General features: G+C 44.6%; 1 protein-coding gene across 7 annotated transcripts; it reads left to right on the top strand.

Annotated features, from left to right (window-relative positions):
* Nucleotides 1–1,186: 1,186 nt before the first annotated feature.
* Nucleotides 1,187–11,149, top strand: ccdc138 (coiled-coil domain containing 138). Of its 7 annotated transcripts, none has more exons than XM_040201821.2 (15): nucleotides 1,187–1,307; nucleotides 1,687–1,729; nucleotides 1,913–2,027; nucleotides 2,125–2,225; nucleotides 2,383–2,540; nucleotides 2,687–2,827; nucleotides 2,933–3,052; nucleotides 3,651–3,728; nucleotides 3,885–4,004; nucleotides 4,382–4,537; nucleotides 4,679–4,795; nucleotides 5,599–5,812; nucleotides 7,619–7,792; nucleotides 10,200–10,338; nucleotides 10,730–11,149. In XM_040201821.2, the coding sequence occupies exons 1-15, from the start codon at nucleotides 1,290–1,292 to the stop codon at nucleotides 10,854–10,856; spliced, it is 1,821 nt and encodes a 606-aa protein (XP_040057755.2). In that variant the 5' UTR covers nucleotides 1,187–1,289; the 3' UTR covers nucleotides 10,857–11,149. The 7 variants fall into 7 exon arrangements, 6 of the variants coding, with proteins under 6 accessions (XP_040057755.2, XP_040057753.2, XP_077947503.1 ...); XR_013453117.1 differs by having other exon boundaries at nucleotides 1,208–1,307; nucleotides 7,484–7,792; XM_040201819.2 differs by having other exon boundaries at nucleotides 1,208–1,307; nucleotides 4,382–4,795.
* Nucleotides 11,150–14,624: the final 3,475 nt, after the last annotated feature.

Below are 14,624 nucleotides of genomic sequence, written 5' to 3'. Positions count from 1 at the left end.
TAACTCAAACGGAGACTCACTTTAATATTCCTATTTCCACCCCGTAACGCCTCAGAATGTATCTGTGTTACTTTTATTATTTTAAAATCCATGATAGTGTTATTTTTTTAGAACACCAATTCAGTACCAAAGATATCCTTTATTTTTTAAATATTTAAAATTATGGCTATTGTGATGACAGTAAATCAAGGGGAGCCTTGAGGGAGGAATATCAAATCAATAAACACTATTTAATCAATGCATATCTTGTGTGTGACTATCAGTGAGCAGACTCTGCAGGAGCCTGATGCTTATGTCTCTGGTGAGGGACTGCCGCTCTCTGGTTTAATGGTGTAACTACAATGTGGCGAGATGAGAAAGACAAGATCTGAAATGGGTTGAAATAAAATTTGGACAAATGCATGGCTCACACCAGATAAAAACCCCGATCTGTCTTTTTCCATGTAAAAAAGCAGCATAGCCCCTTTAGGTTAGAGCCCTCCATTTCAAATAATAGTGTAGATGAACAAATCAAACAAAAACAAAAAGAAAAGTACAGCAGACGTTAGTAGTAGATTGCAATAAAGAAATGTAATTCCTGCATATATTTAAAACCTTTGGTTTGTAGAAGGACACAAATATCAGCAAAAGAAATAAATTCTTAGTGAAAGTGTATGGATTAAAAAGTCTTTATTGGCATGCTCATCTACAAATATTGTGTAGTGTAGTTTCGTCAATTTATGAATGAAAGTTAGAACGTTCTGTCACAACGATGTTGTGACGTATCATCGCGCTTTTATTAGTGGGTATACGGAGATCCTTGACTTTTCCTAGTGGGTATACGGCGTATACCTGCGTATCACGTAGACTACACCACTGGATCGTAGTAAATCTGAGCTGTAATCAAATATTGGGCCCGTTCCTTCCCCGCTAGAGGGCGCTTCTTCCAAGGGAGAAGGAGATTACACGTCACGTGATCATTCATCCGCCAAATTTGAATAGTGTTTTGTTTTCCACTTTTTGTTCCCACCATAACTAATAAAAGTTGGATCAATTTTCATGGTTGAAGTTTGTTGTATTGGAACTTTAAATGTACTATTCTTGTAAAAACGTGTTGTATTTTTCAATTAAAAATGAAAGCGAAAGCATTGCAATAATCAAAGAAAACGATCCGTGTCCACGAACGAGGGTTTTATTGTGAAAGTTTAAACCGGAGGTAACTTTTTTCTAAGCTTCTTGACGTTGTTACCTTAGCAACAATAGCTATGGACCTACCGTTTAGATACTAAAGAGTTGAGTAACTTAAGCATATGGAGAGGAGGAAACAGGTTTGAGTTTAACGATTTCAAAAGCACACACACACACATTCTCATTCTGCTCGTTTTGAGGCTTCGTGGTTACTATCATTTTTGTAACAATGCGACGTTAACGTTAACATTAAGTTACATCGACTAGCGTGCCCGGTCTTCGGTCTTCTCTAACGTTACGTTGCCGTTACATTCCTTAACGTAACGTTACACCGCAACGTCACCGTCATGCTAAACCGACCCAAGGCCACTTTAATCTGTGGCCGCCGGGCAACAGCAGAAAAGTCCACATTATCCGCACGGTAGATGAAACGAGCACGGAGTGACATCCACAAGCACGGTGGCTAATGGTCTAATGGCTGCGAGCTAGCTAACGCTACAACATGTCGCTCTCCTTAAGCTTCCGGAAGACGTTCACGTCACCCCAACAGCCAGCGGCGATGGTGAGTGCACCTCACGCAGGTTCCCTTATTCATATTCCATCACCCAGACTGATGCGACGGGTGACGTCATCTCTCTTTGTTGCTGTCACTCCAGTGAAATGGGTATAGTGCACAGTGATCTTACCACAGACCGCAGAGGTCTGCTTGATAAGTCCAACCTTGTGTTTGTTTCTTCACGTTCAGAGGCCGCACGAAGGTGCGTTTGGGTCAGCAGATCCAAACGGCCGGGCCGAGAGTTGAAATGCTGCAACACGGCTTTGCGTGAGCTCTTCAAGACACTCAGTAACCACCCTGACCTGTAAGTCTTAACGAGATCACCCCCTACAAATACCATTTTCCACGTACCTCTTTTGAGTGTTATGCATTGATATTAATGTCTATCTGTCTCTCCTGAGGTTCGGCAGTGATCGTGGTCTGCAGGTGAGTAATGAGGACCTGAGTGGGGACTCTGCAGCCGCCTTGCTTCACGACTCTCAGGCGCACTTCACAGAAACGGGTGCGTGTTGTGTGTCCCGGCACTAAGGTGGCCAGTGAAAGAGCTCGCCACCTAATTCAGTGTTAAAAGCGAATTGATCGACTTTCTATGCAACCGCTGCTGTAGATGAATAACATGCCCACGGGCTTTTCCCTCTGTCACACCTCGATTTGTTCAGATGTGACCCTGCCCTCCTGTCTGGATGACAGCTCTGGGTCCCAGGAATCACACGGGGAATCACAGCGAACTCGCCGACCTTCTGACTCATGCCGGTCCTCTTCCTTAGTGCTGGCAACGGTGTACCAGGAGATGATGACCATCTACGAACAACTAAAGGTGAGGAAGGAGAAGAGCTGCAATGGTGGTTTATCGCTTAAGACAGGTGGCAGGGATATAATCCTACTTGGCTCAGATAAGGAATGTTCGGTAGTAATTATTGTGTAGCAGTATCAATGTTTGTATGTGTGTTTATGTGTATATAGGCGCAGCGATACTGCCAGCAGCGGTGGGAGAGGGAGCTGCAGCAGCGAGAGAGGAGGTTGAAGCAGCAGGAAGAGGAGGCCGTTTTGAGGCTCGCCGGGATGGAGGAGATGCTACACACACGTTTACCAGCTGAAGAAGAGGTCCGACCCACTTCTGGTCACTTAATGATTAATCATAAAGCTAAATTGTTGGTGATATTGGTTTGATATACAGTATGTAAACGTGTGTGTTTTGTGTGTTACCAGAAACACCAGCAACAGGTGAGCCAGCTGCAGGAAGTTCTTCGAGAGAAGTGCAAGGAGAACCGGAGGCTCAAGTGCAGCTTTGACACCATCAAGGAGCTGAATGAGGGCATGAAGAAACAGGTGGGAAGTGACCACATCCAAGCCACCATTGTCTGATTGCGTTGTGTTGGCTGTGGCTGAAATGTGGTAGAAATTAACAAGCGTTTATTTTGACCAACAAGTCTGAATTTTAAAGTTATTTTGTCTGAATAAATGTCTTAATTTGTATCAACGTCTTGAAATCATCTATTGGTTGTCTATGTGCCTGAACATCACATTACAACAGCTACATTTTTTGCTTTAAGGGAAAATATCCAAGTGAAAAAAATCTTGATATCAACTTTTTTTTCAAGAACCAGCAAATATTTGAGTGGAATTTTTTTCTCTTCAAATCTAAAGTGATCAAAGTGATTAAATATTCAGTGAAGGAGCAGAAGGCCGGGAGCAGTTATTACTTTGGACCACTGGGAGGCGCTATGACACAACCCTCCTGGATGTTGAATTATCAGTCAAAAAAAATCACTGAGTTTTGAGATTTTTGTTTTTAGTGAAAAGCCCTTAATGCTTCAAAAAGTGTGCGGAAACAAATTCTTTGCTCTGAACAAAAATATCAAGTAACTGTTTTTCCACGCTCTGGGCTTGCACAGCAGATTGACATTTAGCGTTTCAATATCTACAGTTGAATGAAGTCAATGAACAGAATAAAAAGTTGGAGAGCCAATCCAAGCGGGTGCAGGCTCGACTGGAGAACCTGCAGGTAAGCCCCTACTAACAAACGCACAAGTCATCAGTGATAATTCAAAATAATAATGAAAAGCATTTCTTTATTGTAGCAAAAGTAAATTGTTTTATTGCCAATATGTCTTTTATTTTTTTTATTTTTTTGTTATTAATTGTTTTTGTTTTTTTTCAGAGGAAATATGAGCACAGCACAGGACATAGAGTCCTGCCAAAAACAAGCGTCAAGAGCACAGTGTGTAATAAAGCATCCAAAAAGAAGACAACCGCTGACTCTGGGAAACCCAGCACAAGGGTATAGTTCATCAGCTGTTGCCTGTGTTTTTATACTTACAATTAAATTTACAGTCAGTCGTTTTCTTACCTAACATGCTGCGACAAGAGTTTGACGGCCCTTCCGTGCGAACCCCACACATGTGACATGATTGATCATAACTGTGATGTTTGCTGTCACTGTTGATGAAGAGGAATCTCAATGGATCTGACCTCAGTCAATACAACTGCCCTCACATTTTTAGGACAGTTATAAACCCAGACTCTTGAGTTTCTCATTGTAACTCTGTGCAGCACATCTTACAGAAACCAGATGATAAAGGTCTAATTAAATAAACCTTTTAACTAAAACACCGTAATGGCCGCTTTAGTCATAGACTTTCACCCTCTTTCCTTCAGCGCTGCTCCGATCCGACTCGTCCGAAGCTCCTGACCCTTCTGCTAGACTGGGTGGTCGACGGACAGACGTTGTCACCGGCAGCAGGAAGCGGAGGGAAAGGTGTCAGCCGATGCGGCCTGCCTCCTGAGCTGGTTCTGAACGAGAGATGCCTCACGGTGACGCGTTCACCCCCCGACTTCACTGCCGTCTTATCTATTTTCAATACAACCAGCAGTTCGAGTGCATGTCACGCTGTCCCAATCCGAAAACGATCAAGCCGCAGTCAAAGTCACGGATCGTCTCTTTGTGTCCCCCAGGTGCTGCCGTTGTTAGCGGATCAGCTTCAGCACGCTCCTTTGTCCGAGGCTGACCTCCTCCTGAACCTCCTCCGCCTCATCCACTGGGCTCTACGGCGCTTGGACAGCAGTACACAGGTAAAGAGAAGACACGATCCGTTCTGTGGCTAAACGTGGCTGCTGCAGAAAGTAGTCCCAGGATGTATCAAAGAACGGTGTCGCTGTTCTGTCTGTGGATCCCGAGGCAAAACCACAACACAGTCCACAGCTACTCTGTATCATCAAACTGCTGCTAAATAGAAAATCATCTTAGCTACAATTAACCAGAGATACAAACAAAAGGGATTCTTCAAGGTCAATCTTCTCTTTTTAATAAATGATCCGAGTTGTCCAAAAAGCAGCACCACAGAATAGTACATAAAATTAAACGCTATTAATTTGGCAGCCTTCGCCTCCCTCATTTATTGGTTTCTTGGGCTCGTAAGAGACGAGACGTGTTATCCTACAGCAAGCTGCGAGGTCACTTTCAGTACAACGTTGCATCTGAAACCAAAACACGACACACTGTTTTCCCTCAAGACGTGGCAACACATCGGAGAGGTCCAGCGGGTGATACATCCACTTTCCAGCCGGTGATATCCGCTTTATCGCAGCATGGACGGGATTTAATGTGTGGACGTCCTGTCGAGTTCCAATTTGTGCTCAGCGTGGTTATGCCCCGCCCCTCTCTGTGTGTTGACCAGCCTCTAGACAGGCCGTCCCTGTCTTTGTTGTTGTCGTTGTTGTGGGTCATCATGCACACGATTTAGATATCTGCAGATTACTGCACAGATTCATTGACTCCCTGTCGGGCTGAATTAGTGTTTCATACCCCAGCGTTTGATGAAGGTCGTTGTCGTCATTTTATGACACGGTGACTTGTGGCCGATGTGTGTTTTCAGCACGTAGCCCTCTCTGCCACGCTGCGGCGGATAGGAGAGGAAGCATCGAAGCCTGCTGCCTGGTTAACGGGGCCGGACTCTGAGGAGGCAGACCGGCCCGGGCCCCCCACTGAGGCCGCCGGGGGGGCCTCCAGGAGATGGCCTCTCTCCTGCAGCCCCTGTCCTCACACACGCATCCTCTCCACCCTCATCATCCTCCGCACCGTCACACAAGGTACCAACACTGGAAACACATGGGCATCGTAAGCATTCGATTTGGAAAATGATAACTTGGTCACAAAACCTTAGACTAATGCGTCAGGTGAGACATTAATCAATGTGCTATATTTTATTGTTTGGTAGGTTGTTGGGTCTCTAAAGTGTAGGAAGAATTTAAAAAAATGTAGAGTTGTTGAGCGCATGTTGACATCCTAAATTGCGTGTTTTGTTGTGATTTTGTTGAATATTCATTTAAGTGAAATTAGATTTTATGTTTAATTCAAATAATTTAAGTACCAGAAACGCATACCAACAAAAATAAATAAATAAAAAGGAAACGGAAGGAGCTCACATTAGATCATCACTGTTGAAAGGAGAATCCTAATTGAAACTAGGAAATGTGATGAATATGATCCCCTATCACTTCCCACTATGCGCCCCCTCCCACCGGTGCAGGTGTGAATCCAAAGGAGCCGCATGGTGTTAAGACCTAATTGCGTGTTGTCTCCTCACACATGCTTTGCTTCCTCTTTCTCCCTCTACATTTAAATCAAAGTTGTCACAAGACTGCGAATGCGACGTCATATTTCATATTGAGGGGAGTGAAGAGATGACTGCAGCCGGAATGTACTTTGATGCACCGTCCTGTTTGTGTACTCCATCTGTTGCAGTTAATGAACCACTGCCGAACATTTTCAATCAGCTTGCCCGAGTGCACGCGGATGATTTAGCCTTCGGCTTTTGAATGAATAGCCATAACATTTTATAGCCATGACATTTTAAACATTTTACGATTATTCCTATTTATCTTAGTGACCACACCCCCAATATTTAGTGCCAACAGGGGATTGATACTCTTTTGAGCTGCCTGTCAGGTTGTCGCCAGGTTAAAATGCATTAGTTCCTCTGGACCTCCTATGTCCATCTCACGATTCTGTTTCATATAGCATTAGTGTCACTCAGCCGCTGGCGCTTCTTCAGGCTCCCGGTGGAAAAGGGTGAGGAGTTTCTAGGTGGCTTCCACACTAAGAACCTTCGTGCGCACATATCCTGACATATTCGATTAAAACTCTCCTCTGAACTAAGCCTTCATCTGCGCGCCGCTGCTCGAGGGCTCCATCGGTATGTTCCTGTGGAGAATATTTGCTGTCAGTCTGGTGGCCAGCTTCTCTTTCTCACCCGTCCTTTGATTGACGGGAAAGCAGATTGAGTATAATGGGAGAGATATTTCTTCCCGCTTACACATATGCCGGGATCTTACATATAATAGATACCATTCTGAGACGCCGCTAACCAAACTCAATCCGGGAAGAAAAAGAAAGCTTTTATCTTCAAGTCGGGTTGTAAAAATTCATCTATGGACATTTTAAAAGGGTTTGGTGAGAAGCCCAGACATTTTGGAAACCATTAGTGACCACAGTTTATTTAAATTTGCAGGCTAAGTTGTTTCTGGACCTGACATGTTAGTGCAGAAGAATGAAAAACCCTCCATTTGGTCTCATGCTATAATAAATTGAATATATCTGGGTTTTGGTAAACAAGAAATTTGCGGTGGGGATTTTCCGATGTTTTATCGTATAATTAAAGAGTCAAAAAAGTAATCATCAGATGAATTAATAATAAAAATAATTGCAAGGTGCAGCGCTAGATGATCATCCTTTAGCCTATCCTATTATTCTTATCCTAGCATTGTATGACGTGGCTGATGCGCAGATTATCGTGCAAGCTGAAAGTCTACAAACTCCACTAAAAGACAGGATGGATTGAAAGCTGAATTCAGAACCGCTTCATCTACACTTGTCTCCCCCCGTCCTGTCTCCAGCCGATGTGCTGGCCCAGGCTCTGGAAGCTCTCCGTACCGAGCTGATGTCTGAGGAGAGCCGAGGCCTTTTCATCCACTACGGAGGAGTGTGTGTGCTGCTGTCGGTGCTTCGGGCCGGCCGGGGAGGTCTGCACACACCTGTGGACGTCCTCATGCAGCTGTCTGAACAGTCCCGTGAGTACCAAGCCATAAACCTTGAATGATTGTGAGCCAAAAAAAAAAAATTGAAATCCATTTTTCCTCCTTTGCTAAAGAGGGTTGAGGCCAAAGCCTGATCAGCTGTGGCCGTCAAAGGGGGGGAAAAAAGCATCGTTCATGGTATATTTCTGTCCGCAACCGCTGTGCGCTGCAGTACCAGAGTCAATTAGTCTGTTTGAAGTTTTTCATCCGGTTTTGGTACTTGTTGAAATACTAATATTAAACACAGTAACTTTTAGTAAGCTGTGGAAAGCCGGCTGCCCAAGAACATAATATTGTGAGACATTACTGAAGGAGTCCAAAGAAACTCAAGGTATGAGAGCTCATTTTTGGGGACTCCACTTTAGCAACTAAAACCGTTTGGTATATTTAAATTCACAGCCTTTCCAGCACCTCACTGGTGACCTAAAGGCGCTCTTTTTTTAATTTTTTTAATTGTACCTTTTTAATTCCCTTTGCCTGAGAAATTGCCTAGAAAAGCTGCTGAGATCACCCTTCTGGCTCCGATTCATCCACTGTCTTTACCACCAGTGTTAACTGTTGTGATTCATAGCAGCTCCTCCTGCAGTGACCCTCCGTATCATCCCTACATAGAAGCCACATGTGAGAAGGGACGGTTGGTCTGAGCTCGCATCAATCATAAGCGCCGGTCACGCAAAACCTGTGTCCTCCATCACCTCCTGGCTCTTTTATGGAGAGCCCAAAGGCTCGATGGAGGCGGACGAGAGGGGGTGGGAGGGGGCCACAGCTGTGGCGTGTTTCCACGGGAGGGGCGACGAGCCGTTTCATCTGAGCTACACAGCCGCGCAATGGAGGGGACTCGGGCCAGAGCTCTGTTTGTGTGTCTGTGAGCACGTACAGTTGTGTGTTTTCAAGGAGGACCGTAAGTCTAGCAAGGCTTGCTAATTATTGTGTTTTACAAGCAGTAATGAGGAGAGACGGGTTAAAGGGGGGAAGTGGGGGGGGGGGGGGGTGCACCTGAAGGTTGCCAATAAAACAAAACAAAACGGTCAGATTGTACTCACAGAAACACACAGGACGCCTCTGATCTCACTGCCACTCGCTGTACAAAGTGCAGTCGCACAAAACATCGGCACGTTCATGGATCACAGAATGCAGTCGGGCCTCCTGGGGACACCCGTGCACGCTCCGTAACTCGTAGTGGATCGGGGGGTACGTTAACCGCCAAACTGCTCCTAACCCCCATGGATACACATAAACTTGTGTGTGTGCATTCGTTTGTCTTCTTTCCCCGCTGTGTTGTTGTGTTTTCACAAATACCCTCATTGACCTGGTTAAGCATAAACTTCAGAAAAGAGCTTTTTACCTTTTTGTTTCTAACTGTTGGATGTTTCCAGCAGATCTTGTCAAACATCAAACCCACGTAGGAATGTGCCTGTGTGTGCGTGCGTGCTGCATCTGTGTTGCCACATATGTGTAGAATGTAGCACACATTAAAAAGGTAATGACCCCTCTAAGGACCGGGCTGTGTGGTCAGAGGTGCTTTAAACATTCTTCAGACCCCTGGTTTTAATAAGACACAATATTCGTGTGTGGAAGATTTTGGAAAAATAACCGCGAGGTGTCCAAAAAGTTTAAACTTTAAAAAAAAGTGTGTTATTTGTATGGTGTAATACACAAAGTGGTCACGTTTTTTTCATTGCTGAGGAAAATTGGTTTGCCTGGTCAGACTGTTTGACATTCAAAGTTAAACAAGCAAAAATTCAAACCATCCCCCCTGGCGACGTCCTATTTTGATCGGGACAGTTTTTTTACTTAATCTTATTGTGTAAATTATTGGTCAATTGTCAATAATAATTATTCAGCAGATTAATCGAGGTGAATCAACCATTAGCTGCAGACCTACACCTGTTGATCCCTCACATTTTAGCCTGACAGGGATTATGGTCAGCCACAGACTTATAGTTTTGCCGAAAACCACATTGTTTTGCCGAAAACCACAGCAGATGCTACATCTTTAGTTTTCAAAAGTTTGAAAGATTGAGTGTGCCTTTTAGCAGAAAAACAAATAGTAAAAGAGCTTAATTAAGAGATCACACGGTCCATGTTTGCTGTTAGCGTGTGCAGCCCATCCGCGTCGACTGAGGCCTTCGTCCTTCCTCTTTCATCTCCCTGTGTGTTTGTGTGTTTACGGTCAGATGGTGGAAGCTCATCCAAATACAACCGATCAGAGCGAGTCTGACCGTTTGAACTGTGTGTGATGGCTGCAGCGTTGCTGTGCTTTGTTTGTGCACTTTCCATTTCTACGCAAATCTCAAGTTGATCATTCCCATCTCCTCGGGAGTTTTAACAATGAACAAAACATGTGTTGTTTGGCTGATACCCTTCGATCTGTGCTCTGCTTGCGCCTGTGTGCCCGTAGGATACCTGAACCCCTTCCTGGAGGCGTGTAGCTGTGAGGAGTTTTTCCAAACGGCTTCCCAGCTTCTCAAGAACCCTCGTCTGGAGTTCCCGGCGCTGGAGAAGCTCTCCATCCTTCTGCAGAAGCTCTCCAGCATCAGGTAGACGCACTCATTTTAGTGTGCATGAGTCATAATTTGGATATGATGGTCATGATCGTATAAGTATTTATATTCCTTTCCCAGAGAATGGGCGATGGCATTCAGACTGTTGGATCCCTCACATGTATCTTGTAGGAGCTTCTTGAGGATTTCTAGTTTGATTATAGCCTCCATAAAGTTCTCTCTAGTCAGTAGCGGTCGTGTATCTTTAAGTCGTATGAGATGCAGACCCTTTGCTTCCGGACCAAGTTGAGCAGCGTGTATTTCCTGGACTCAACAGGTCGGGCACGTGTTTTCTCACACATCTGTAGCACGCTGAGCTCGTAACGGGGGCGCGGGGTTTCATGCGGCGTCCGACTCACGGCTTGTGTTTTCTCTTTCTCTTGTCCAGGAAGAACCGCCGTCTGTTTGAGCGGTGCTCCGTCCTCCTGCAAATACAAGAACTTAATCACAACGCCAACCAGACGCACACGTTCCTCCGCCTCAACCTGAGGTCGATCCTCCACAACCTCCGATAACACGCACACGCGCGTGTCTTCTGCCTCGTGCTTGACTCTCCTTCCGTGTTCTTTTTATATGTGTGTACCTCAATTTCCCTCTTGGTCCACCTCAAGTTACACATGTGTTTACGTAGTAATGTGTTGTTGAAGTTTCTTTGTCTATCAGAAGTAGTTTTTTGGATGTTGTGTAACCCGTCATGCCTGCCCGTGGCCTTAATGAGTGTCTGATGTGCTCAGAGGAAGAGCGGCTGCGACTGTGAAGCTTTTTAATGACAATAAACAAAAAGGACTGAGGGACTCGCTAAAACCCATATGTTTTGTGTAAAGTTGTCTTATTTGTTTGTTCCAGTGGGTTAATGGGAGTAATGGTCTCAGTGTGGGACATAGCGGTGGTGTTTCTTGACGGAGGAGTTTGGACGGACTGGAACAATTACAGCTGACATTCAGAACTGACTCTGAGGTGCTCGGCTAGTCTCAATTGGATCCAAGTTTTAAGGCCCTGAATTCCTAAATGGACTTATTGCAACAGGATTTAGCTCAGGGTTGGAATGTGAATTAATTTAACATTGCATAATTGTATAATCTAGAATACTGTGAATGTGCATCCTGGTCATCTTTAGGAGGTCACTATATTATCTTGATTCTTTTGTCATTCATCAATGAATAGCTTATTTTTTTTTATGTGAGGAATAACCGTTGCATTGAATCAATTCAATCAAAATGTTGGAGGAACATTGAGACAGTCCACATGTGGGTTGGAATCCCATTTGGAATAAAATAATTCAACAACAAATATGTTTTAAATGTCCGGCCAGAAAGAATTTGACCTGCTTTAGATAGTGAAGTAATTCCCTGTGTGATCACGGACACTTGGAAACTGTCCAGCTTATATTGACTATGTACGAATGTACAGTCAAAATACATTTATTCTTTTTACTGTATTTATCAGTTTGGGAAATTCGATTTTACAGACACGTCCGAACAGCTACATTATGCTCGCTATGTTTTTCAGGCTGCTTTTCTTTTTCTCTGGCTGTTTGGACGCCTCCGCATCACAAAGCCCAGGTTCAGCACTTGATAAAGTTTCAGGAGTCCGCTGCGGCTAACGTCGCAGCCCATTAAACATACGGAATGTTACTACCTCGAAGTACTCGTTTTACTGTGCGGCCCGGCACCACAGCTCACACGAGGACAATATAAAACCCAACGGTTTGGAAACAAAATGACTGGGAAAACAAAGTCCTTCTAGGGTTGCGCTGCTGTCGATAAGTAAATCCCCTCCGATGGTAAAACTAAATTGCCTGGGCGTAGTTTTAGAGACCAGAGGGGGTTCCAACTGGCCCTAATTGAGTCTCGGCGTACCTTTTCAGTTCTCTTCTTGCTTATATGTTTACCACCTCACCAACTGTCAACATCCGTACGCGGAGGAGATTATATTGTAGATACAAGAGGAGGTCACATTTTGTTTTGCTTCGCCGATGTGGCTGTTGTGAGTTGCGTTGCATCTGGAGGATATCACATGGGAACATCAGACCTAATGATCAACAGCAGAAGACGTTCTGCGCAGTGCAGCCACGTAAACAAGCCATCCTTCAGCACGTGTGAAGGTCCGCCTCGCCTCGAACCCTCACCAACCCCCCAAATGTGTTTGTGTTGTGTCACTTTAAGACGGATGCGGTGCGGTTGTGATTAAATGAATCCGCCAAGATCATAATGTCTTCAACGGTTTCATCCTCATCCATCTCTCGTCAGCTCTCTAGAATGGATCAAAATTAATGAAAAAGATGCGCATTCACTTTCATTCTTCATTAACTCATCTTTTGCTTGAATAGCAAAGATAGAATTTGGTGCTATTGAGTTTTAAACAGATAAGAAGTGCATCCGAGTTGCTCCATATAATGTAAAAATCTCAGGTTAACCAATTAAGATTCTTGTTAGCACTCCGTAGTGGAGACGTACAGAATTTGAATCTTAATTTATTCATATTTGAGCATTCGGAATCTTGCTATTGTGTTATATATGTTCAATTTAGAATTCCCTCTTTATTCACCATAGCCGGTTTAGTTGCTCGACACACACATTCCGCACAGTTTGTTTCGCCATAGCAACAATCTTTTCCTCACCCTGAGCATGCTGTCGTTTTCTTGCACAGATATTCTTATTGAAAATAGGAATTTAAGGATTTGGCATTGTCTGAAAAAGAAAACAGAACGTGAGATGTTGCATAATTCATAATTCATGTCCTTGTCTGGCCTTTAACTGTGAACAAACGCATTGCAGAATATCCCATTTGACGGGGAACTACTGCGTTTATGCCCACTTCAGGAACTTTCCAAAGCTGATTTATCTACTCCCACGAGTTCAGTTGAGTCTGGTCGGCACGGCGGCGTCTGGTCCGTGTTCCCTAACGCGCTTCACCCTACCAGTCCGCCCTGCACAGCGTCACCCGCACGACTTTAAACGGCGATCTTGATTTATGTTTGGGGTTTTTCTCGCTGGAGAAGTCACAAAATTAGCCTGAAGAGTGGCCCGGCCGCGGTCTGGCGGGTAAACCTCATTAAAATGTTATTCGGTCGGTGGGAGGAAGCTGGCAGGGGGAAACATTAGCGGTTCCACTTCAGCGCAACCACAAAGTCGAGTCAATCAGTGATTCCACGCGGCAGACCACCAAATGTATATTATTTCCACCGGCGTTAAATATGCTGCTCGAGTAAGGCAATAAGCGCGGGGCGGTTCTGGGGATTTACCTGCCTGTGAATTCGCCCGTGTGCGAAGGAGCTGTGAGTGGAAGCAGCTGTCTGGGCCTGTTTAAGGTGGACAGGCTTGGATCCAACCGGCTTGTTCTAAATGGTTTCTATTCTAGTTTACCATCATTAAAATGGATTAAGAGTCTCACATCCGGAAAAAAATGGCTTCTTAGTATTGCTGCTACGCAAAATGAATGTTGCTGTCAGAGCAGACTCTCCCTGCCGAGGAGCCTGAGGGCTTCCTGAGGATGTAAAGGCGTCAGCCATCAGTAATCCAGCAGCAGCACATTCTTGTTAATTTGTCGTTGCTGCTTATTCATAATAGGCTTTTATCTCCTTTCATGTGCCGTGTCTGTTTGCACTTTGACCTTTGCTGCTGCGGCCCTGTGAATTTCCCCACTGCGGGACCAATGAAGGATTAAATGGATAATCTTATTTTATTATATCTTTCCGAGGGTCAGATCGGAGGATTGGACTATTGATCATGTCTGTGCCTCTGAGCTGTGTGTTTAGTGCAAAGTATCTCAACATGAATTCACCGCTTCAACCCATCTGTTAGCCGAAGGCTTTGTTGATTTCCTCCTCAGTCCTGTCTTTACCCAAAGCGAAGCTCTGTGCTATCCGCCTCATTTCACTTTTGGCTTTTAACTTTTTTTGCAGGGATTCACACACATTTTGTCCTTGGATGTTGTGTTGCAGGAATGGCTGTTGAACGCAATTTAATTTCTTAGAGTGCAAACACAGTTCACCCCTCGCTCCAGACGGACAAGCGATGCGACACATACCGTACAGGTCTGGAAGGTACTTGTACTCCTGCTGTTTGATCCGCTCGTGGTCGCCTGGTGGGGATGAGTGTGTGCATGCAGTTGTTGTGTTTAGGGCGAATGTGTTACTCAGTGGCAGAGGTTTAATTAGCTGCAGGGTTGGCACTCCTTAGGGTCAGGGTCAGATAACCAATAGCTCACCTCAAGTGTATCTTTATGGCTTCAGAAGTGATTTAAAGTCAATGCCAAAACGACCCCGAAGACACAGACTTCCG

Source organism: Gasterosteus aculeatus, chromosome 16, assembly GCF_964276395.1.
Source record: "Gasterosteus aculeatus chromosome 16, fGasAcu3.hap1.1, whole genome shotgun sequence".
NCBI classification, from domain to species: Eukaryota; Metazoa; Chordata; class Actinopteri; order Perciformes; family Gasterosteidae; genus Gasterosteus; species Gasterosteus aculeatus.
The sequence above is the reverse complement of the archived record's forward strand: the minus strand, read 5'-3'. Positions and strand labels throughout refer to the sequence as shown.

What these genes read in the sequence shown, in the direction of transcription:
- ccdc138 (XM_040201819.2), top strand. An exon ending in CCATCTACGAACAACTAAAG is followed by an intron (nt 2,541 to 2,686) that starts GTGAGGAAGGAG and finishes ATGTGTATATAG; the next exon opens with GCGCAGCGATACTGCCAGCA. An exon ending in GCAGCTGTCTGAACAGTCCC is followed by an intron (nt 7,793 to 10,199) that starts GTGAGTACCAAG and finishes GTGTGCCCGTAG; the next exon opens with GATACCTGAACCCCTTCCTG.